At 37.4% G+C, this 25,086-nt stretch overlaps 1 protein-coding gene across 2 annotated transcripts in view; it reads left to right on the forward strand.

Moving 5' to 3' along the window:
• MCCC1 (methylcrotonyl-CoA carboxylase subunit 1) overlaps window positions 1-25,086 on the forward strand; it is a 56,128-nt gene that overhangs the window by 13,786 nt on the left and 17,256 nt on the right. For both annotated transcript variants that reach the window (XM_015063596.3, XM_015063597.3), the window contains exons 8-12: window positions 6,306-6,417; window positions 8,175-8,256; window positions 15,899-16,026; window positions 19,671-19,854; window positions 22,204-22,313. In XM_015063596.3, the coding sequence (XP_014919082.3) occupies window positions 6,306-6,417; window positions 8,175-8,256; window positions 15,899-16,026; window positions 19,671-19,854; window positions 22,204-22,313 (616 nt within the window). The remainder of the gene's footprint in view (window positions 1-6,305; window positions 6,418-8,174; window positions 8,257-15,898; window positions 16,027-19,670; window positions 19,855-22,203; window positions 22,314-25,086) is intronic.

Below are 25,086 nucleotides of genomic sequence, written 5' to 3' on the forward strand. Positions count from 1 at the left end.
TGAGTCAGATTTTTAAAATTAAACTTTAAAAGAAATGTAGGCAAACTATGTGAAATGTAAAGTTCTAGTAGTACATAAGTACATTAAATTCCCCAGTCCCACCCCCTGATGTAGCCACTTAGTGTAGTATGGTATGCATCCCTCCAGGTATTTTCTAAGTGAATAGAAATACACATACGTATACTCACAGAGTACAAACTACATACAGAAGTGCAGTGAGTAGAACCTTACATAGTATTATATGCTAATATTACATCATAGCCATCTTTCTGTCAGTAAATATAGGTCTACCTTATTCTTTTTATTGGGCTTAATAGTTCCATGATATTGAGGTACCATTAATTTATTCAGTCAATTTCTTATTGATGGAACTTAGGGTTTTTTTCAAAATAAAAAAAAGGGGGGGCACCTGGGTGACTCACTCGGTTAAGTGTCCAACTTCGGCTCAGGTCATGATCTCATGGTTTGTGAGTTTGAGTCCCGCGTAGGGTTCTGTGCTGACAGCTCAGAGCCTAGAGCCTGCTTTGGATTCTGTGTCTCCCTCTCTCTGCTTCTCTCTCTGTCTCTGTCTCTCTCTCAAAAATAAACATTAAAATTTTTTTTAAAAATTCTTATAAAAAATTAAGTTTTATCTTACAGAACTCTATAAGCATCCATTGAGATTTTCAGAAATAGATACCTAAATTGAATTGTAAGTGATATGTTAACAAGTAATAATACTAACACCTCACCCTTATATTTCACTTACCATAATCTTACCGTCCTAATTCTGATCTAATTCCTGCAACAATCCTGTGGGTAGGCCTATTCCTATTTTGCAGGTGAGGACACTGAGGAACAGAGTGGTCATATGACTTGCTTGAGGTCTCCCAGTTGGGAAGTGGTGAAGCTGGGATTTGAATTCAGAATTCACACTCTAAGACACTGCACTAAACTGCTTCTCTAGGTACTGCTATAACAAATGCCACGTGAATTTCTAATTTTTTTATTTTCTGGAATTTTACTTTCACATGTATTGCTTAAAATAAGATACTGACTATAAAAGCTTCTCGTTTCATAGATTTTGTGGTAATTATATATATGTATATAAAACCTGTTGGTTAAGTGACTCTATAAAGAATAATTCACTTGGGAACTATGTGAAAGGAGAGGGATTTATCTTGAAGGTAATATACCCTGAAGCTTCAGGCCCTTCCCTTGTCTGAGCCTCTTCTAAGATCTTCTACCTAACTTTGTATTCTTCTTAAAGATGGCCCCCAAATTGTTTTTGTTTCAAGTGCTACAAAACTTCGAATTGACCCTGAGCATGGCATGCTAAGCTAAATTCATTTACAGTTTGATAGTAAAAACAAAAGTGAATTTTAAAATAGGCCAATTGATTAGGAGAGTGCGTCATATGCCACCTGTTAGTGGAAAGTGAGGCAAAACTTTCCACTTAATTTATTAAGGAAAATTCCAGGGTCAACTGAGGACTCCCTTTCACAATACATTTCAAAGAAGAATAGGCTGACTATCCAAATTGACATGCTCTTGAGTTAGAATTGCCATGGAGCCATCAGCTAGCTATTCCAGTGACCATAACTCAATAACATTTTTCCAAGATGTAAATTCTTTGCATGTGAAATGTTAGCTGTATATTACCTCACATTGTAATTTGTTTCCCCAATAGCTTGGAAGCTCTTGGGAATCAATGACGTGGTAGTATGTTCCTTTTTGTTTTCCCCTATATATCACCTGGCATGCTACTTTCTTCACGACAGGCATCAATAATAATATTTTTTTATAATATAGAAGTAATATAAATATTACTATATTTATACTTATTATATTATTATATATATTATTATAAACAAATATAAATTTCCACATTACAAACATGGAAAATACAGATGATAGAAAACAAAGTCACTCATAATCTCATTCTCCTAATATGAGTAATAGTATTTCTGTATATATTTATTCTGAATTTTCTAGTAATATTTTAATGTCATGGTAATTATACTATTTTACTATATAACAATTAATTATAGTAATTGATTAATTAATTACTAAATAATTAGCTGTTGAGTTAATGGAGTGCCGGAAGATTGTCAAGGTGGTGCTTATAACTGAGGAAAGTAGATATCAAGATGTTTTATAAATCTGCTCAGAACTGTTGAGCTTATCTGAAAGGCTGGGATAGAAAACAATCTTCAAAGTGTACTATTTTGGAAGATAAAAAAGAAATAAGGTTCCTTTCTCATTTTATATTCAATATATATTCTGGATGGGTTAAAAATGTAGCTAGGAAAATAAAAACTATAGAACTCTTAGAAAATACCAAGGCGTTCTTGGTTGACTCCAGCTGTCTATGTAGCCAGATCCCAGCAGTGGCTGAATTGGAACAGCTGAGATTTGGTGCGCCTCCTGGTTCTTACACACTGTGCTGCAGGATCTCTACGTTAGATAAAGCAGCACAGCAAAGGATTAGTTAGAAAAAGGAAAATAACAAAAGCGATCCGAAGACTACAGAAATCATAACAGAACACAGATCCTCAATTAGTTTCTCTTATAAGCAGCGAAAGGAATAAGTATTTGCAACTTCTGAGAACTCGGAAAAAAGCTGCGTTGTGCTGCTGGTGTGTGTTCCTTTCAAAACCTGGAGTCCTTGCTACAGTGCCTCTTTCCCTGAGGCAGCTAAAAGAAAAGGGAGTGTCAATAGAAGTAAAATTTTACAGTTGGAATTTGAAAAGCAAACCATTTGATTCCAACACGTAAAGAGTTTGGAAGTTGTCACCCGCATCCGAAAAGCAAGTAAAAATCTGAACAAAATGAGAGTCAGTGAATTTTAGACGCACCAGAGAGCTGGGGCCGCAGGGCAGACCACCACCCTGAAATCTGGATGGCGCACGAATACAGCGAATCACAGCCAAGGTCCGCTTGCCCAGAGCAGAAGCCACTGCACCCATAAACTGATAGGAACACTTCTGTGGGGATTTTGGTAAATTACTGGAGTCTGGGTGTTGACTAGCTTGATAGTGAGAAACTCCTCAAGGTCCAGTGTTAGGGGAACCCCGAATTTTCATGAGTTTTCCCTTCAAGAACACCACCAGGTTCTCACAGTGAGAATCCAGGAAAAATTCCCTCCTGCTTGGGGACAGAGAGAGGAGAATTGTAACCATTTGAAATAGGCCCAGAGTGATCTGTTCTCCCTAACAAAGGCCAGCTCTGCAGGGGAAATTTTACCAGCACCTTTTCTGTCCTGTGAGAAGGGCAGTTAGCCAACCCTCACCCCTTTCCAGCTTTCCTATTTTATGTAAAGAAAGAAAAAAATGCTAAGAAACACTAATCGGGGGCTCCTGGCTGGCTCAGTAAGTGAAGCGTGGGACTCTTGATCGTGGGGTCATGAGTTCAGGTTCCATGTTGGGTGTACAGCTTACTCTAAAGATAGATAGATACAAAGAAAAAGAAAGGAAGAAGGAAAGAAAGAAAAAAATAAAGAGAAAGAAAGGATGGTGTGTTCATGAGCATAGTCGCCTGTAGTATACAAGGATACAGGCCCAGTAAAAGACTGAGATTTAAGATAGATAGATAGATATAAAATAAAATCCTGAGATTTAATCATTAGGTTACAGAATGCTTTCTCTCCCCTGCGCCCTTCTACCATGTCACCAGGGCCCCAGTATAATAATGGGGTTAGAACTGCAAGAACTGCAAGGCACAGGCTCTATTTAAGAAGAGTTCATAGTCAAAGACAACAGGAGAAACAAAACAAAACAAGGACCCTAGAGGATACAAGCCTTTGGTACCTACAGCTACTGCAGACATTAAACCCAGTCTCCTAGCTAGGTTAACATTAAACCTTGCATTAAAAGTCTGTTTGCCTTATTAATCATTATGTGATACCTCATGTACGGCTTTTAACAAAAGAAATTACAAGGCATGCTAAAAGGCAAGAAAAAGCACGGTGCGAGGAGACAAAGCAAACACCAGAACCACAAATTCTGGAATTATCAGATATAGAGGTTAAAGTAACCGATTAATATGTTAAGGGCTCTAATGGACTGAACAGACCACATGCAAGAACATTTGGGAACTGTAAGCAGAGAGGCAGACACTCTAAGAGAGAAGTCAAAAGAAAATGCTAGGAATCAAAAACACTGGAACAGAAATAAGAATGCATTTGATGGACTCCTTAGTAGACCGGACACAGCTGAGGAAAGAATCAGCGACCTTGAACATATGTCAGTGGAAACTTCCCAAATAGAAATGCAAAGAGAAATAAGAATGAAAACAAACAGAACATAATGTCTAATGACTGTGTGGGACAATTTTAAAAGATGTAACATGTGTATTATTTGAACACTACAAGGGGAAGAAAGAAAGCAAGAGAAATATTTGCAGTGATAATGACCAGAAATGTTCCAAAATTACCAAATTTTCTAATGTCCCAAAAACCAAACCATAGCACCAGGAAGCTCAGAGGACACCAAGCAGGATAAATATCAAAACATTTTTTAATACTATTCAGACTGCAGGAAACCAAAGACAAATAGAAAATCTTGGAAAAAAACACAAGGGGTAAGAACCCCTTACCTATAGAGAAACAAGGATAAGTATACCAGGCTTAAGCAAGAATAGGGTGGAGTGAAATATTTATAAAGCATTGAAAGAAAAAAAAAAAAACCCTAATATAGAATTCTGTGTCCAGTGAAACTGTCCTTCAAACATGAGGGAAAGAGAGAGACTTCCTCAGACAAACAAAACTTGACTTGTAAGAAATGATAAGAGAAGTTCTTCAGAGAGAAGGAAAATGAGACAGGTCAGAAATTTGGATCTCCATAAATAAAGGAAGAGCGTTAGAGAAGGAATGAGTGAAGGTCAAATAAAATCCTTATTTTTCTCTTCCTAATTGATCTCACAGACAACAGTTTGTCCAAAGCAGTAATAGCAAGAGATTGTATGGTGATGATAACTTAAAGGTAAACGAAAGGGGGAGGAAAACTCAAGAAGGCAGATCCAAAAACAAGAAATCACCTATTATTTTGTCAAGAGAATGTGTTGGACAATTTGGAAAATTTTAAATCGAACATTCGGTAGAAATGGTATATCAAGAAACTAAATTCTTCTAAGTGGTTTAATGAAGTGGCTTCATGTGGTGAACAAAAAGGAACAGAAATGAGCTATTGTGCTAAAACAGTACATTTACGAGAACTTTCCTGTTTTTTTTTTCTTTTTGACAATTTTTATTTTTAAAAACAGGAAAAGCACTTGCTGATCACTCATTTCTACATCATGGTGGTGAATATTTGAGGTGAACTACAGAGTGAACATATCAAAATAAAGCTACTGAGAAGAGTGCTTTCATGTTCACCAAATGGTCTGTTTATGCTTATTTTCCATAGTGTTATGTACATCTACTCTTTTTTTTTTAAGTTTATTTATTTATTGAGAGAGAGAGAATGAGCAGGGGTTGGGGGCAGAGAGAGAGCAGGAGAGACAGAATCCTAAGCAGGCTCCGCACTGTCAGCGCGTGACATGGGGCTTGATCTCACAACCATGAGATCGTGACCTGGGCCAAAATCAAAGTATGCTTAACTGACTGAGCCACCCAGGCGCCCCTGCATTTACTCTTAATATGATTTCTCAAAATTTTACTATGTTAGACTCCACTTTAAAGTGCCTTTTTTGTTTTTATGATATAATGGTCTAATTTTTTTTTTAATTAATCATCTATATTACTTTATTTCTTAACCTTTTTACGGATGAGCCATTGTAATTTTTAGTCTGCCTTAGTTTATAAAGTCTGACCATAAGAGTTGATTTTTAAAAATCCCCTGATTGGGGTGCCTGGGTGGATCAGTCTGTTAAGCATCTGACTTCGGCTCATGTCATGATCTTGTGGTCCAAGAGTTTGAGCCCCGTGTCAGGCTCTGTGCTGACAGCTCAGGGCCTGGAACTTGCTTCAGATTCTGTGTCTCCCTATCTCTCTGCCCCTCCCTTGCTTACACTCTCTGTCTCAAAAATAAATAAACATTTTTAAAAAAAATTTAAAAGAAACAAAAAATAAAAATTCCCTGATCATAAAAACGTTTTCATTGGCTTTTTGAAAGTGAGTATGAAATGTGTCTATAATTTATAATTTTGAGGTAGGATTTATCAGTGTTTTCCTTGACAGTTTGTACTTGTGATTTGCCCCTACTCTGAGGTCATAAATACAGTCTCCTATGTTTTCTGTCTCATTGCCTAATCACTTCATATACATAAATATTTTTCTAGAATGTTTATTCTACAAATGGAAACTTTTTCATTGTGTTTTTAAATAGGCACGTAGAAGTCCAGGTTTTTGGTGACTACCATGGCAATGCTGTATACTTGTTTGAAAGAGATTGTAGTATACAGAGGAGACATCAGAAGATCATTGAGGAAGCCCCAGGGGTAAGGACCTTGTAAAGACAGCTTCTCTGTAACATAAACCTCAATCGCTCTGATTTTCACATCAGAAATCTGTGAAGTTAGTGTCTGAATAACTGCTTCCCAGTGGTAATATAATGGTAAGGCCCCAATGCAGCATTGAGGATGAGGAGGGAGTTGATATTCTTGGGCTACCATAGAGAGGGCGCACAACAGGGCCGTGATTCTTCTGGATGGTATCTAGGAAGATCTACTCTGATCCAAGTACAGACTGTGCCTGACTTACGGTGATTCAACTTAGAATTTTTTTACTTTACACTGGTGCAAAAGTGATACATACTTAGTATACATCATACTTCAAATTTTGAATTTTCATCTTTTCCTGGGCTAGTGATACGTGGTGTGATGCTGTCTTGTGATGCTCGACAGTGGCTGCAAACCACAACTCCCAGTTAGCCACACTGTCATGAGGGTAAAGGACTAATATACTTAAAATTATTCTTATCCGTGCTAGTTCTTACACTCAGTACTCAGTATTCAACAAATAACATGAGATACTCTACCCTTTATTATAGAGTAATTTTTACTTCAGATGATTCTGCCCAGCTGTAAGCTAATGTGAGCGTTCTGAGCATATTTAAGGTAGACTAGGTTAAGTTATGATGTTTGGTAGGTTACGTGTATTAAATGCATTTTCAACTTCTGATATTTTTAACTTATGATGGGTTTATCCAACATAACCGTACTATAAATTGAGGAAGATCTGTATCTCACTTACAGTGAGCAACTGCATAATGTTTCCATGTAGATTTTAAATTATAGTTAATGGGAATGTTTGAGGAATGGATTGGCCTGGTTCATTGAATGTATTTTTTATGAAGAAGGTTCTTTATCTTAACTGCTATTTCAGATGTTCCTAAAATATATCAGTCCTCTAATATATGCCTTAGAGGTTTCTTGTAGAGGAGAGAGATTTGCTCCTATTTGGCAACTTTTGCCCCCTTGGAATTAATTGTTTACATTTCTTTGACCCTGCCTCTTGATTGATTTGTTACCTCTTCTTCGATTTGCATTTCTTTTGAGCCTGCTATTGTCCAGAGGCCTCTCTCTTGCCCAAGGTTTTATACATGTTTCCTTTTCAGTAGGTACTTCTAGAAGGTCAGGATCTGAGGTTTCTGTTTAATCAGTTTGTTATTCTCACACTGTTTTCAAATTTTAATTTTTGTTGTAGAGTACATTGTACGGTTTGAGGTAAATGTCAATAATAATTTCAGTAAAGCTTTTTTTTTTCAAACGATAATAGCTTAAATATATGTCTATTTTAAAATGTTGAAACCTTTGCCTACTTTTTAACCTACAGTTCTTTTTGTGAACCTGTCTTATTAACTTGGAATATCAAGGTTTACCGTTATTCTAAGATAATTGTTGGGCACGTGGCCCAGATTGCTCTGTCATCTTTAAACAAAATAGAGATCACTCAGAGTTTTCATATTGGTGCATGTAATTTGAAGCAGGAATATAGTCCTGAAAGTAATGTAGATAAGTAAATCATTATGCTGAATAATATCTGCAGTTCATAGAAATTACTCACAGAACCATTAAAGTCTGGTATAGGGACAGTTGACTATGGTATGGGATGTATTTCTTGATGAAATGTATAACATTAGCTATTTATCCTCATTATCGCTTCAATGTTTGATACCTAGAAACGCAATATTGGATCTTAATGGAAATTTCTAGTAGGGCAAAGTACTAATCAAAATTTAAATATTTTTTCACAGCCTGGTATTAACTCTGATGTAAGAAAAAAGCTTGGAGAAGCTGCAGTCAGAGCTGCTAAAGCTGTAAATTATGTTGGAGCAGGTATGCTAAGATTTACTTTGAATAGAGGAGAAGCAACATTTACGTTCAAAAGAAACATATCATTTTAAATCATTGGCTTTCAAACTTTTACAAATTATATCCACATTAAGAAATACGTTTTGGGGCTCCTGGGTGGCTCAGTCGGTTAAGCGTCTGACTTCAGCTCAGGTCATGATATCACTGTTGGCGGGTTTCAAGCCCCGCATCAGGCTCTGTGCTGACAGCTCAGAGTCTGGAGCCTGCTTCAGATTCTGTGTCCCCCTCTCTCACTGCCCCTCCCTCACTCTCACTCTGTCTCTATCTCTTGAAAATAAATAAATGTTAAAAAAAGAAAAAGAAATACAGTTTATATTGAGACCCAGTATATACACATAAGTATTTATGTTTATATACATGTATATTTGAAAAAAAAATTCACTAAACAGTACTTAACCCTAATTATGTGTAATGCTATTTGATATTTTCTATCCTATTTTAAAATAAAATCACTAAAATGATTTCTTTTGCATTTTTTAAAATTAGTAAATAATTTTTTTAGAGCAGTTTTAGTTTCACGGGAAACTTGAGTGAAAAGTACAGAGAGTTCCCATACCCCCATGCCCACACTTGCACGGCCTCCCCAACTATCAACATCCCAGTGATTCATTTGTTACAATGAATAAACCTATTATGACATGTCATTATCATCTAGAATCCATAGTTTACATTAGGGTTCACTCTTGATGATGTACATTCTATGATATTGTTATACATTATACATTTGGAAAAATGTAGAATGACATGTATCCACCATCGTAGTATCATAGAGTACTTTCAATGCCTCTGGTATCCTCTGTGCTCTGCTTTTTATCCCTCCCTGTCTTTAACTCCTGACAACCTCTGATCTTTCTATTGCCTCCATAGTTCTGCCTTTTCCAGAATATCATATAGATGAAACCATACAGTTTATAGCCTTCTAAGATTGGCTTTTTTTCACTTAGTAATAGGCATTTAAGTTTCCTCCATATCTTTTCATGACTTGGTCATTTCTGTTTAGTGTTGAATCATATCGCATTGTCTGGATATACCACAATTTATCCTGTCACCTACTGAAGGACATCTTGGGTGCTTCTAAGTTTGGCAGTTATAAATAAAACAGTTATAGGGGCGCCTGGGTGGCTCAGTCGGTTGAGCGTCTGACTTCGGCTCAGGTCATGATCTTGCAGTTTGTGAGTTCGAGCCCCGCGTCAGGCTCTGTGCTGCCAGCTCAGAGCTTGGAGCCTCCTTTGGATTCTGTGTCTCCCTCTCTCTCTGCCCCTCCCATGCTCATGCTCTGTCTCTCCCTGTCTCTCAATAATAAATAAACATTAAAAAAAAAAATTAAAAAAAAAACAGTTATAAAAATCTGTGTGCAGAGTTTTGTGTGGACAGTTTCAATTTATTTAGGTAAATACCAAAAAGTTTGGTCAGTGGATCATATGGTAAGAGTATGTTTAGTTTTGTAAGAAGCTGCCAGACTTTCTTCCAAAGTGGCTGTACCATTTTGCATTCCCACCAGCAATGTGTGAGAGTTCCTGTTGCTCCACATCTTCACTAGCATTTGGTATTGTCAGTGTTCCATTTAATAGGTGTGTAGTGGTGTCTCATTTTAATTTGTATTTCCCTAATAACATATGATGTGGGGCATCTTTTCATATGCTTACTTGCCATCTGTGTTTCTTCTTCACTGAGGTCTGTTCAGGTGTTTTGCCCATTTTTTAAATTGGGCTGTTTGTTTTATTATTGAGCTTTAAGATTTCTTTGTATATTTTGGATACCAGTCCTTTATCAGAAGTATCTTTTGCAAGTATTTTCTCTCAGTTGGTGGCTTATCTTCTCATTCTTTTGACATTATCTTTTGCAGAGTGTAAGTTTTTAATTTCAATGAAGCCTGCCTTATCAATTATTTCTTTAATGAATCATGCCTTTGCTGTTGTATCTAAAAAGACATCACTATACTCAAGGTCATCTAGGTTTTCTCCTGCTGCCTTCTAAGAATTTTATGATTTTGTGTTCTAAATTCAGGTCTGTGATCCATTTTAAGTTAATTTTTGTGAAGGGTATATAAGGTCTGTGTCTAGATTCATTTTTTTGCATGTAGCTGTACAGTTGTTCCAGCACTATTTTTGGAAAAGACTATCTTTGCTCCATTGCGTTGCCTTTGCTCTTTTGTCAAAGATCAATTGACTCTATTTATATAGGTTATTTCTAGGCTATGTGTTCTGTTTCACTGATCTATTTATTTGTTCTTTCCCTAGTACTTCATTGTTTTGAACACTGTAGCTTTATAGTAAGTCTTGAACTCAGATAGTGTCAGTCCTCCAACTTTGTTATTCTCCCTCAATATCGAATTGGCTATTCTGGGTCTTTTGCCTCTCCATATAAAACACTAGAATCAATTTTTTGATATCCACAAAATAACCTGCTGGGGTTTTGGTTGAGATTGTGTTGTCTCTATAGAACAAGTTGGGAGAACTGACATCTTGATGATGTTGAGTCTTCTTGTCAATGAACATGGAATATTTTTCCATTTTGTTCTTTCTTGACTTCTTTCATCAGAATTTTGTAGTTTCCTCATATAGATCTAGTACATATTTTGTTAGATTTATACCTATTTCATTTTGGGAGTGCCTGTGTAAATGATATTGTGTTTTTAATTTCAAATTCTATTTGTTCTTCATATATAGGAAAACAATTGACTTTTATATATTAACCTTGTATCTTGTAACTTTGATATGATCACTTATTAGTTTGAGGCATTTTTTGGTCAGTTCTTTGGATTTTCTACATTAGATAAGCCATCTGTAATGAGACAGTTTCATTTTTTTCCTTCACAATCTGTATACCCTTTATTTCCTTTTCTTGTTTTGCATTAGCTAGGACTTACAGTATGATGTTGAAAAGGAATGGTGAGAGTGGGCATCCTTGCCTTATTTCTGATCTTAGTGGGAAAGCTGGTTTCTCACCATTGAATATAATGTTAGCTGTAAGTTTTTGTAAATCTTCTTTATCAAATTGAGGAAGTTCCTCTCTATTCCTAGTTTGTCAAGAGTTTTTATTATAATTAGGTATTGGATTTCATCAAATGCTTTTCTGCATCTATTGATATAATCTTATGGTTCTTCTTTAGCTTAGTGATGTGATGGATTACCTTGATTGATTTTCAAATGTTGGACCAGCCTTGCATTCCTGGGATAAATCCCACTTGGTCGTTGTACATACTTATTTTTACACATTGTTAGATTTTATTTGCTAATATTTTGTTAAGGATTACTGCATGCACATTTATAAGAGATTTGATTTGTAGTTTTTTTGTAATCTTTCTCTGGTTTTGTTATTAAGGTAATATTGTCCTCATAAAATGAGTTAGGAAGTATTCTGTCTTCTGCCTTTTGGAAGAGATTATAGAGAATTGGTATAAATTCTATCTTCAGTGCTTGGTAGAACTCATCAGTGAGCCAATCTGGGCCTATTTTGGAGGTTTTGGAGGTTATTAATGATCATTTCAACTTAGTAGATATAGGCCTATTCAGATTGTTTCAGAGTGATTTTTTTTCCTTGTGTGACTTTTGGCAGATTGTGTCTTTGAAAGAATTGGTCTATTTCATCTAAGTTATCAAATTTATGGGCATAAAGTTGTTCATAATACACGTTTAATATCCTATTAATTATTAATAGGATTATTAATTTATTATTATTAACAAGACCTATATTGATTTGCTTTCTTTCATTTCCAATATTAATAATTTGTCTCTTCTTTTTTTCTTAAATAATTTGGCTAGAGACTTGTATATTTTATTGATCTGGTTTTGTTGGTTTTCTCTATAGATTTTCTATTTTGAATTTCATATATTTCTACTCTATTATTTCTTTTCTTCTGCTTACTTTGGAATTAATTTGCTGTTCTTTTTCTAGTTTTCTATAATGGAAACTTAATTTTGATCTTTCTTCTCTTCAAGTATATGGATTCAGTGCTATAAATTTCCCTCTAAGCACTGCTTTCAATGCAGCCCACAAATTTTAAAGTTATATTTCTATTTTTATGTAGTTTTAATATTTTTAAATTTCACTTGGGATTTCCTCTTGACCCATGTGGTACTTTGTAATATGTTATTTAATCTGCAAGTATTTGGGAATTTTTTTTCCAGCTGTTTCTATTACTGATTTCTAGTTCAATTGATTTTTAGTTTAATTGTGGTCTTGACAGCAAACATTGTATGATACCTGTTCTTTTAAATTTGTTAAGGTCTTTTCTATGGCCCTGAATGTGGTCTGTCTTGGTGAATGTTCCTTGTGAGTTTGAGAATGTGTAATCTGCTCTTGTTGGATAAAGTAGTCTATAGACATCAATTGTATCCAGTTGATTGGTGGTACTATTAAGTTCAACTATGTCCTTACTTCTCTGCCTGCTAGATTGTCCATTTCTGATAGAGGACTGTTAAAATCTCCAACTGTATCGTAGACTCATCTGTTTGCAGTTCTCAGTTTTTTTTGACACTCTGTTCTTAGGTGCATACACGTTAAGGCTGTTTCTTTTTGGAGTATTGACCCTGTGTCATTTTCCTTCTCTCTAAAGAACTTCTTTTAACTTTTCTTGCAGGGTAGATCCACTACCAATACATTCTCCCAATTTTTGTTTATTTGGAACAATCTTTATTTCTCCACAAGAAATAACTGTAACTCCACAAGATACAGAATACTAGGTTGATGTTGATGACTTTTTTCACTCAACACTTGAATAACTCACTTCACTATTCTTGCTTGCCTGGTTTCTGAAGTCATATGTAATTCTTACCTTTTCTTCTTTATAGGTAAGGTGTCCCCCCCCGCCCCCAGCTTCTTTCAGGATTCATTCATTCATTTGTTCATTCATTCATTTTTATTTTCTGTACTTTGAAAATGATATGCCTAGGTGTAGGGGGTTTTTGACATTTATCCTGCTTGGTGTTCTCTGACCTTCCAGGCATGTGATTCGGTGTCTTGACATTAATGGGAAAATTATCAGTCATTATTGCTACAAATACTGTTTCTGGTCTTTTCTTTTTTGTTTTTCTGGTATTCCCATTATGCATACGTTACACCTTTTCTAGTTGCCCACAGTTCTTGGATATTCTGTTTGGGTTTTCTTTCGTCTGTTTGTTTCTTTGTTTTTCAGTCTTTTTTGTCTTTGCTTTTAGTTTTGGAAGTTTCTGTTGCATATCCTCAAGCTCAGAAATTCTTTCCTTGGCTGTGTCCAGTCTACCGATGAGCCCATCAGAGGCATTCTTCATTTCTATTACAGTGTTTTGATTTCTAGCATTTCTTTTCAATTCTTTCTTTGAATTTCCGTGCTTCTGCTTATGTTATCCATGTGTTCTTGCATGTGTCCACTTTTTCCATTAAAGCTCTTAGTGTATTAATCAGCATGTTTTTAAGTTCTTGGTCTGATTATTCCAACATTTCTGTCATTTCTGAGTCTGGTTCTGATGCTTTTTCAATCTCTTTAAACTGTGTTTTTTTGCCTCTTAGTATGCCTTGTGATTTTTCTTGATAGCCAGACCTGATGTATCAGGTAAAAAGAACTGCAGAAAAGAGGGCATTAGTCATATGGTGGTTAGGTGTGGGGAAGGGGAAGTGTTCTGTAGTCTTGTGATTAGGTCTGAGTGTTTTGGTGAACTTCATCAGTGCCTCTCAGTGTGTTTTTTGTGTACTTGTTTTGATTTATTCACTTCTGTGGGACAAGATGGCTGGAACTGTGTATTTCCCTTCCTCCAGTTACGTTAATTAGGCTCTGATGACACTGCCATAGTTTAGGGTCTAGTAACATAATTTCTCTTACGGACGAATCTTGTCCAGGACAGAATTCCAGTGTACTTCAGATGGTTCCTTTTCCCCTTCCACTGCTGGAAGCTCAAGGGAGTTTTTCTCTAGTATTCACTGTGAGGACCTGGTAGAACTCCTGCAGGTAAAACTCACAGAAGTTTGGCGGGGCCAGGGGTCAGGGGGGACTGTCCTTGGAGTTTGTAACCCTCAGAGTTGTCCACACGGAGTGTCCAGCAAATCGTCAATCACAGTCCAGTTTTTCCTCCTCTGGTACTTGTTCCTGCAGAAATTTTGTTTGTGGGTTTCTGCTTCAGTAAGTTGAGAATCTCTGTATTTGCCTGTCTTTCTCTGTAGGTTGAGAGGCAGTGGTTTGCCCTGTGACCTCACGTCTCTGATGGATCTGAGACACATTGTTGATTTTTCAGTTTATTTGGCTTTTTACTTTTGTCAGGTTAGAATGGTGACTTCTCAGCTTCTTCTGGGCCAGAAACTGGAAGACTTCACTAAATCTTTGCAAGCCACTAATCAGTTATGACCCACAATTTGAAAAACAGTCTTAAATTATATGGAACTAACTTTCAGCTAAGTGAAAAAAAACTCAAACACAAAACACTACACACTATACGATTTCATTTATATGACATTCTAGAAAAGAACTATGATAGAAAACAGGCCAGTGATTGCTTGGAGCCAACATCCTGGGGAAGGGACTGACTGCAAAGGGGAACAAGGGAACATTTTGGATGATGGAAATGTTTTGCATTTTCATGGTGATGGTAGATGTGTGACAGTATTCAAGTGCTGAAACCCAGCATACTGTCCTACACTTTAAAAAGTTAAATTTTATTATATGAAATTATGCCTTAATAAAGTTGGGGAAGATATAGCTTTAGTTGCTAAATAATCTTCCAGTGCATCACCAGCGAAAGGACTTTTTTTTTTTAAATTTTTTTTTAATGTTAATTTATTCTTGAGGGAGAGACAGAGTGTGAACGGAGCAGAGAGAGGGTGAGACACAGAGTTCAAAGCAGGCTCCAGGCTTCAGGCTCGAAACTGTCAGCATAGAGCCCCATGTGGGGCTTGAACCCACCACCAGCTGTGAGATCATGACCTGAGCTGAAGTCAGACACTTAACTGACTGAGCCACCCAGGCGCCCCCCAGCAAAAGGAGTCTTTTTTTTTTTTTTTTAATGTTTATTTATTTTTGAGAGAGAAAGAGTACTAGCAGGAAAAGGGTAGAGGGAGAGACACACACAGAATCCAAAGCAGGCTCCGGGCTCTGAGCTGTCAGCACAGAGCCCGATGTGGGGCTTGAACTCACGGGTGGCCGCTGGCGGGATCATGACCTGAGCCAAAGTCGGCCGCTTAACCAACTGAGCCACCCAGGCGCCCCAGCAAAAGGACTCTTAAAGGAAACCTCCAAAGCTTACAGTCTGGAGGAAACAATGTTATATTTTTTCTACTGGGGGAGAGTGAGATGGGATGTTTCAGTGTGAAGTTCCAGGGGTCTTGGTGCACCGAAGCCATAACACATGGTCCAACCATGTTCTCATTACTGCGACAGTTGAGACTATTCATAGCTTGGGCTACCATTTTCTCAAAACCCCAGACATACTTTTCTATCGCTAGATTTCGTGTGGTTCCCTATTTTTGATTAAGAATCATTTGCTGCTGCAAAATGTAAGATAATTTTCTTCACGAAATGCAAAATTTTAACATTGAATAAAGGTAACAGTAAAAGTTGGTGTAATACATCACGGAAGGTTTTGATTTCTACTTATTATATGCTGTTGAAATGTGACTGTTGTGTTTTATCTTTTAGGAACTGTGGAGTTTATTATGGACTCCAAGCACAATTTCTACTTCATGGAGATGAATACAAGGCTGCAAGTGGAACACCCTGTTACTGAGATGATCACAGGAACTGACTTGGTGGAGTGGCAGCTTAGGGTGGGGACGTTTTTTCTGTTAAAGATCAATCTTGAGAATATGTTACCTGCTGGCCTTCTGAAAGAAGGTGTCCTTTTGGATAGGGGTTCAATTCTTGTAGTTGTCACGAGGACAGGAAAATGGGATATTACAGATGATACTTCATTTGTTGCTGTGACATTATTGTCACTTTATGGACTCATATTTCTAACCTGTCACTTACTATCATTTCTCCTTAGGCAAGGCGCAGGTGAGCTGTTGCCCCTGAGGCTTCCTTGTGACCGCAGTATCTCAATGCCAAAGCCTTGTGCTCTGCTTGAGGCCACATTATTCAGGGCCAGGCACTTGATTTTAGAGGCAGGACAGATGCTAGCCACTGTGAAATGAGCTAAGGAAGAGTTGGGAATGAAGAGCCAAAGTAACAGTCTAGACCAACAGAGTGAGCCACATGCAGTTCCTGACTTGTACACCGTTGTTGGCCTGTGGTGGGATAAGTATATCCCATTCAGAATAAGTGTTTAGAAATTTTTATAGCATTTTTGCCATTGCTATGTTATTTATGTCTACTGTATGTTACCAAAATATAAGTCTATAATTGTTCCTTTGTTATAAATAGTTTGAGAAGCCCTGGCTTTAACCGGAGTTCCACAAAGCATATTCCTTCAAATGTGAATAATAACAGTCTGTTTTTCTCTTATTAGTGAAAACAATTGATTTCACAGCTTTTTTAATACGACAAAAAGTTTAAGAAGTGTAAATATTTTTGATCTCTGTAGAATTCTTAGTTCTTTATATATTCTGAATCTAAATTTTTTTTTGCATGTTGTGATGTTAATGTCTTGATTATTTTCATAATTTGGTCTTTTCAGAACTTCTGTGGGCAATAATATGATGTTATTTTTTTTGGTTCATTGGGGATGATTGGTGATTTTAATTGAACCATAAGATTCTTTTGGGCCTCTGTAGCCTCCAGGGCTAATGAAAACCAGGCACATCAGACTAGTAAGTGTTAGTAAGTAACAGGAAAATTGTGGATTTAGAAAGTTTTGGAAAGAGTGCTTATGTTTCCAGAATTCAAGGAAAGGGGGAATTTTTTTTTTTTTTTTTAATGAAGCTGTAACCAAAAGAGTCCAGAATTTTGAAATCATGATGGATAAAATGTTTCCAGGGAATAAGGGAAGAGAAAGCTTTTGGATATAAGGAGAACTAGTGGACTTTTATTTCTGCAACTCAAGAAATTGTAAGAGGCTCTTCAAAGAGGCTCTTCAAAAGGGAAGTAGGCTTTTCTTATCTGGGGAGGGATTCTAGAACTTAAGTATACCACTGGACCTCATTTATAATGCTCAAGGTACTTTGGAGTCTGGCTTCCAGGAGGAGGTAACACAAGGAGTCTCGCCACTTATTGAGTCAAGACTTCAAGCTCCAGGACCAGCCCCCTTGGACCAGGACCTCCCTAGAATGAGGCTACAGTGATGTGAGCATCCAGGCTGCAGATGCAGTTGGCTAGCCATGTTCAGGGGGTGCTGGAAAAGTATCCAAGGTCCAGGAGTTCCAAAGAGTCAAAGTCTAAGCCTGAGAGAACTCCCATGGCACGGATGTCCAAGTATACAGAGGCATGGTTAGGGTCTATCTCTTCTGAGCTCAGACAGAAGCCAACTTGAGAGGAAAATAGATAGACAAAGACAAGCCAGACTGAAATGGGGCTACATAGTCAGAAATAAGATCACATCTTGAAATATGGACACATGGTTATTCTTTTCTTTGTGTGTATGTGTATGTATGTGTGTATATACACACATACATACACATATATATATATATATACACACACATATATATACATACATCTATATATACATTATATAATGTATATATAATATATATATTGTGTATATATATGTATACACACACACACACACACACATTATTTTAGAGAGAGAGGGCATGCACACAAGCAGAGGAGAGGGGCAGAGGGAGAGAGAGAATCCCAAGAAGGCTCCATGCTCAGCACAGAGTCCAACCCAGGCCTTGATCCCACAACCCTGGGATTGTGGCCTGAGCCAAAATCAAGAGTCTGATGCCCAACTGACTGAGCCACCCACTTGCCCTCCTTGTTTATATTAAGACAAATGGAATTCTTTATTAAAATATTAAAAAGTAATTCACTATAAAGGGTATGAATGAAATGACAATAGCTAACACTTATGTAATGCTTACTATATGTACTTTTCTCTGAGGCATCAAGAGGTTAAGAAACTTGCCCAGAATATGAGTATGCCCAGAACAGAGTTAAGTATAGAGAAAGAATCTGAACCCAGGCAGTATGGCTGCAGAGTGTGGTTCAAAACACCATGCAGTAGGGGCGCCTGGGTGTCTCAGTCAGTTAAGCGTCCGACTTCGGCTCAGGTCATGATCTCGCGGTTCGTGAGTTCAAGCCCCGCGTCAGGCTCTGTGCTGATGGCTCAGAGCCTGGAGCCTGTTTCAGATTCTGTGTCTCCCTCTCTCTCTGACCCTCCCCCGTTCATGCTCTGTCTCTCTCTGTCTCAAAAATAAATAGAGGTTAAAAAAAATTTTTTTTTTAAAAAAAACAACAAAAAAAAAAACCAAAAAACAAAACACCATGCAGTAAAGACATTCAATTTGGTCCATTTTCCTTTCATTCTTAACTGCTGTGGTTCCTGATTTACCTTATCTACAGATTTAAAGAGATGAAACCTTTGCCTCTTTTTCAAGCTTACCTGTTTAGTTCCAAGTGGTGCTAAATTACTTAGTTTTCTTCCCCTATATCTTTTGCTTTCTTGGTTTGTCCCTTTCTCATCTTGGAGGAAAACTTAAGGAGGGAGTAAAGAGAGAGAGTGACAGCATGTCTTCCAATAGCCTTTCCAAATGATACTAGTTGAAGAGAGAGAGTCATTGTATTGGTATGTAATAGTCAAAATAATACAATTGTAGTAGTGATAAATAATAATGATCATCCTGTTTATAATCTAGTATCATACAATATATGTTAATATAACAAAATTGAAAAACCATTATGTTCCCCTTTCTGTCTTGCTTTATCACTCTCTTGGTGATGAAGAAGACAAAGATGGGGGTGCCTGGCTGGCTCAATTGGTAGAGCATGTGACTCTTAATCTTGGGGTTGTGAGTTTGAGCCCCACATTGGGTATACTTAAATAAATACACTTTAAAAAAAAAAGATTCAAAGGTGGAAAATGCCACACTTTAGCCATAACTGTGAGTGTAGTCCTAAACACCAACTAATAATTAACTATTAAAAAAAAAAGATTGGTTTGGTAACTGAGCGCTAAAGTTTTAAATGGAAACTGAGACTATCTTGCCAGTAAGAAATTTTAGTTGTGATTACATTGAAGAAACACAGATTTTTATATTAATGATTTAGTTGTCAGTTCTCCTGCTTTCTCTATTTAAAAACTCTAGAAATCCATTGTAATTAATATATTATTTCCAAACTGCATCTGTTTTTAACCTCTTTTTGCTTTTGCCCAGAACTCGGGTAGGTGGATAAAATTAGTTTTTATTTGGCTTCATTATAAAGCCCAAATATACATTTTCCATAGAAAAAGGCAAGACCATCAACTTCCCAAGTCTCATAGGTGCCATAAGGTGGATTTTCACAGAAGCATATACTCTTCTTTTATCAGATTGCAGCAGGAGAGAAGATTCCTTTGAGCCAAGAAGAAATAACCCTGCAGGGCCATGCCTTTGAAGCTAGAATATATGCAGAAGATCCTGACAATAACTTCATGCCTGGAGCTGGGCCTTTAGTGCATCTCTCCACCCCTCAGGCAGACCTTTGCACCAGGATTGAAACTGGAGTGCGTCAAGGTAAAGTGAAATAAAACAAAAAGTCTCCGTCTTTTTTTAAGTGCATGATTATTTGTGGACGGCCTCTTTTCCCTGTGTCTTGTGGAAATGTTTTGTATGCTTTAGCATAAAGGATTTAATTTATTTCTCATTAATCTTTATTTATCTTTCTGGAATAGTTATTTTTAAAGAATAACTAGTGTTTTTAAACAATACACCCTTTTTTAAAATGTAGCAGTACTTGTTCATACCTAAATAACAAACATTTTGTGTGTACTGTTTCATGTTTTTACTCTGCCTACTTCTAAAAGTGATTAAAGGTCACCGATACCTGCTATGCCCAACACCCTCCAACCTTCAAGGGACTTGATATCAAGCTGAAGGATTAATATATCAACTTAGTGTAAGCTAAACAATAAGAGAAATAAAGAAAAGTGAAAAAAAATAGTAACAGTGCAAGAGCTCTCACAGTTCGGCATATGATTAATAGCAATGATCATAACAATTATTTAGCATTTACTGTGTACTATGGACACTGTTCTAGGTGACTTTTTTATGCAGGCTCCTTTAACCATGAGAACTACCCTGTGAGTAGGTATTCTTAGCACCCCCGTCTTCCAGATGAGGAAACTAAGGCACAGAGAAGTTAAGTGACTTGCCCAAGGTCACTCTTGGAGCCAAGATTCAGACCCAGTCTTTCTGGCTCCAGAGTCCATGCTCTGAGTTACTACTACCTTGACTTTAGTTGCCAGAGAAGTTTTGCAGATGGTGAATGATGAAAAGCAATTCTCAAGATTAGATGTTATATTAGGCTAGTACAGCCAGGAGCCAGGACACATTCGTAAGAGGAAGTCTGGAGTAGATTTTAGTAGGCAGATTAAAGAGCACACAGAAAAGTGAAGAAAGGAGAACTTAGCTAAAGATGTGTTTGAAGAATTGTAAGAAAATAATGTGGCTAGAGAAAAGTGTTCAGGATGGTGAATAGTTGGAGATGCAGGTAGAGATACAGGTTGAGAGCAAATCACACAGGGTCTTGAAAGCCAAAATGAGGAATTAGGACTTCTTGATGAGAGATTGGCAGAATTTTGAGAGCTCTGGCTAAACCACAGCAATATTTGATATTGATTTTTTTTTAACTTAACAGCAGAACATTTTAGAGAGGAAAAAGAACAGTTGCAATAGAAAAGAAAGAATCTGTGGGGCAAGCAAAACTTGCAGTGTAATGTAATAAAGGTATTCCAAGAATAACAGAGGTGTAATTCTGAGAAGGACTCCCATATTTACATCTTAGCACTGGGAGGATAATCCATTCCAAGAAATTTACCCAACCTTTCTCAACTGCGTTCCCCGAGCCCCTTGTGGATTCATTGGGCCGTTTTCTTATTATATCATTTTACAGTAACCTTTTACTCCTTGTCTAGTTTTCCCATTACATTGTAAGTTTCTTAAGGGAGAGACTGTGTCTTCCATGTTATCTTGCTCAGGCCTGGGCCTAGAAGGTGTTCAATATGTGTTGGTGAGTGCTGGGCTGGGTAGGTGGGTGGATGATGGATAAGGGAGTGTAATCTAACCCCTTGATTTTATAGATGAAGCCCCTGGAGTTCAGAGGGGTCAAATGACCTACCCAAAATCACACAGTGGTCCTAGAACAGTATTGTTGATAACACACCACATCCTTTTGACCTGAACCATTTCTAACCAGTGAGATGTGCCTGGTTCGGATTTTTTTTTTTTTTTTTTTATTAACTGTTCCAACCAGCAGGTTGGTTGGCACAAGCTCGCTTAGAACTGGGTCTTCGTGTGCATGGCCCTGAACTTACAGGGCTGCCTGGTTCAGATTCTTGTTCTCTAAGACTCTGTCATAGCAGTGATGGGTGCTATTTGTTTATCAGTTCTGCCAGGTATGGCACTTGGCCTTTTTACTGTCAATCCTCCTAAGAACCCTACAGTATAGTTGGATTGTTATCTGTATTTTTCTCATGAGGAGACTGAGGGGTGGAGGGAGGGGGATGCTAAGGGCAGAAGGGATGGTGACAGGAGAAGGTAGAGGCAGTTTGCGCTGGCTTCCAAAATGAGAAGGGAAAACAAGGTTCAGAGGAAGAGAGGATGGGGACAGCCAGCCTGTGTGATATTGGATCACTATTTTAGGTGCTCTTGGATAGCCATAATCTCCTTAGACTTGTGGTGAGTTTTTAAAGCCCTGTGAGCCTCATTTCCTCGTGAATGAAACCGTGGTAACGACTACCATGCAAGAGCTCCTGAGGATTAGGTATGAAGTGAACGTTAAAGCCGCAGCAGAATGTCTTGCATGTCATATTTTATCATGTTAAGTTTGGACTTAGAGTGGCTATTGTGGTTTTTCAATTTCAGGAGATGAAGTTTCAGTGCATTATGACCCCATGATTGCGAAATTGGTTGTGTGGGCAGCAGATCGCCAGGCGGCCTTAACGAAACTGAGGTACAGCCTTCGTCAGTACAACGTGAGTGACCTGGGGCCATGTTAGAGACCTTATGATCTGTGTATCTCCACCGCCAAGTATGTCTGTCACGATTGGTCAGCCTTTGTCCCTGTCAGCTTCTTTCCACCAATGCGTCAGGAACAAAATGATTTCACATTCCCATGGGTCAAAATAGAGTTTAAGGACTTCTTGATTCAGCTAGAAAAGAAAAATTGCAGGACTGAAACTATTAATGTCAGTGTTATACTTCACTGAAATCTGATATGAAATTCATACTCATCCTGTAGATAAGACTAAGTACACAAGTGTGGCCTACAGTCTGGTATTTTCTCCAAAGGAAAATAATTATGTTCAGTTTTACCCATTTGACAGAATTTGTTGCTTTTCTGTAGCACATGAATTTCCTTGGTGCAGTAAGCCCCAGACCACACTGATGTAGCTTCATAAAAGGATTTCATATTAACCTGTGATATCCAGATTGTTATATGTCATTAATTTGATCTAACCTCTGATCTCTGTGTCTCCAACCACACTGGTCTCCTTGCCATTCCCTAGACATACCCAGCATGGAGCCATGTGTTCCTGTTCTCTCTTCCAGAATGTTCTTTCCCTACATGATCACAAAACTCCCTTCTCAGCATCCTCAGCTCCTGTTCACCTCAGAGGTCTTCCCAGGCTGCCCAATTTTTTTTTAATTGAAGTATAGTTGATACACAATGTTATACTAGTTTTAAGTGTATAGCATAGTGATTCAGTTCTGTACCTTACACAGTGCTCACCACGTTAAGTGTAGTTACCATCTGTCCCCAAAGGTATTCCAATATTATTGACTGTATTGCTTATACTGTACTTTTCATCCCTGTGCCTTACTTATTTTATAGTGAGAAGTCTGTACCTCCTAATCCCATTCACCTATTTACCTTCTCCCTTCACAACCTTCCCCTCTGGCAACTACCAGGTCCCTGTTTATGAGTTCGTTTCTGTTGTTAGTTTGTTTTGTGGTTTAGATTCCACAATATAAGTGAAATCATATGGTATTTGTCTTTGTCTCACTTGTTTCACTTAGTATAATACCCTCTGAGTCCATCCATGTTGTTACAAATGGCAAGATTTCATTTTTTTTTTTTTTTAAGTTTATTTATTTTGAGTGAGACAGAGAGAACACAAGCAGGGGAGGGGCAGAGAGAGAGGGAGAAAGAGAATCCCAAGCAGGCTCTGCACTGTTAGTGCAGATTCTGACTGGGGCTTGAGCCCATGAGGCTGCAAGATCATGATCTGAGCCAAAACCAAGAGTCAATGCTTAACCAATTTAGCCACCCAGGTGCCCCAAAGATTTCATTCTTTATTTTGGCTGGGTAGTATTCCATCATGTGTATACACCACATCTTTATCCTTCATCTGTTGATGGACACTGAGGTTACTTCCATATCTTGACTATTGTAAATAATGCTGCAATAAACATAAGGTTGCATATATCTTTTCTAATTCGTGTTTTCATTTTATATGGGCAAATACCCACTAGTGGAGTCACTGGGTCATATATTTCTGTTTTTAATATGGAGGGAACTTCCATACTGTTTTGCAGTGGCTGTACCCAGCATGTCCTTCCTACCAACAGCACACAAGCGTTCCCTTTTCTCCACGTCCTCACCAACATTTGTTATTTACCGTCTTTTTGATACTAGCCTTTCTGACTTGTGTAAAATGGTATCTCATTGTGGTTTTGATTTGCATTTCCCTGATGATGAATGATGTTTAGCATCTTTCCATGTGTCAGCCATTTGTATGTCTTTGGAAAAAATAAATGTCTTTTCAGGTCCTCTGCCCACTTTTTAATTGGATTATTAGCTTTTTTGGTGTTGAGTTATAGGAGTTCTTTATATATTTTGGATACTAATCCCTTATCATGCATATTATTTGCAACTATCTTCTCCCATTCAGTAGGTTACCTTTTCATTGTGTTGATGGTTTCTTTCACTGTGCAAAGGCTTTTTAGTTTGGTATAGTCACCGTAGTTTAATTTTGCTTTTGCTTCCCTTGCCTCAGTAATCATATCCATAAATATGTTGCTAAGGCTGACATCCAAGAGATTACTGCCTATGTTTTCTTTTAGGAGTTTTGTTTTGGGTCTTTCAGTTAGGTCTTTAATACATTTTGAGTTTATTTTTGTGTGTGGTGTGAGAAAGTGGTCCGGTTTCATTCTTTTACATGTAGCTATCCTGTTTTCCCAATATCAATTATTGAAAAGATGGTTTTTTGCCTCCTTTGCCATAGATTAGTTAACCATATAAGTGTGGGTTTATTTCCACTTGTTCCACTGATCTTCATTTCTGTTTTTGTTTCAGTCTACCATATTGTTTTTATTACCACAGCTTTGTGGTGTAGCTTGAAACCAGGTGATCTTATTTAAAATAGGACCCTTTGCTGTTCTCATTCCCCTTAACCAGCCTTATTTTTCTTCATATGACTTGATGTCATATTAGATATTTGTTTATAGATATTGTTATCTCTGTGAGGTTTTGTTCTTCGTCATGACCCCAGTACCTGGAGCAAGGCCTGGCACCTAAAAGGTGCTCAGTAAATGGCTATTAAATGAATATATGAATGGACCCAAGGCTCAGATAGCTGGTTTTACCCTTGACCCCATTTATTGGGTGGATCTAGGTTCAATGTATACCTTTTTATTTTTATATCAATGTGTAAAATTTGGATTTTAGTGTTGGAAGGAAGCTCCTTTGAGCTCATTTAATCCTGTCCCCTCCTCAGTATAGAAATCCTATGCTCTGTTTTCCTA

This window comes from Acinonyx jubatus, chromosome C2 (genome assembly GCF_027475565.1).
Source record: "Acinonyx jubatus isolate Ajub_Pintada_27869175 chromosome C2, VMU_Ajub_asm_v1.0, whole genome shotgun sequence".
Classification (NCBI taxonomy): Eukaryota; Metazoa; Chordata; class Mammalia; order Carnivora; family Felidae; genus Acinonyx; species Acinonyx jubatus.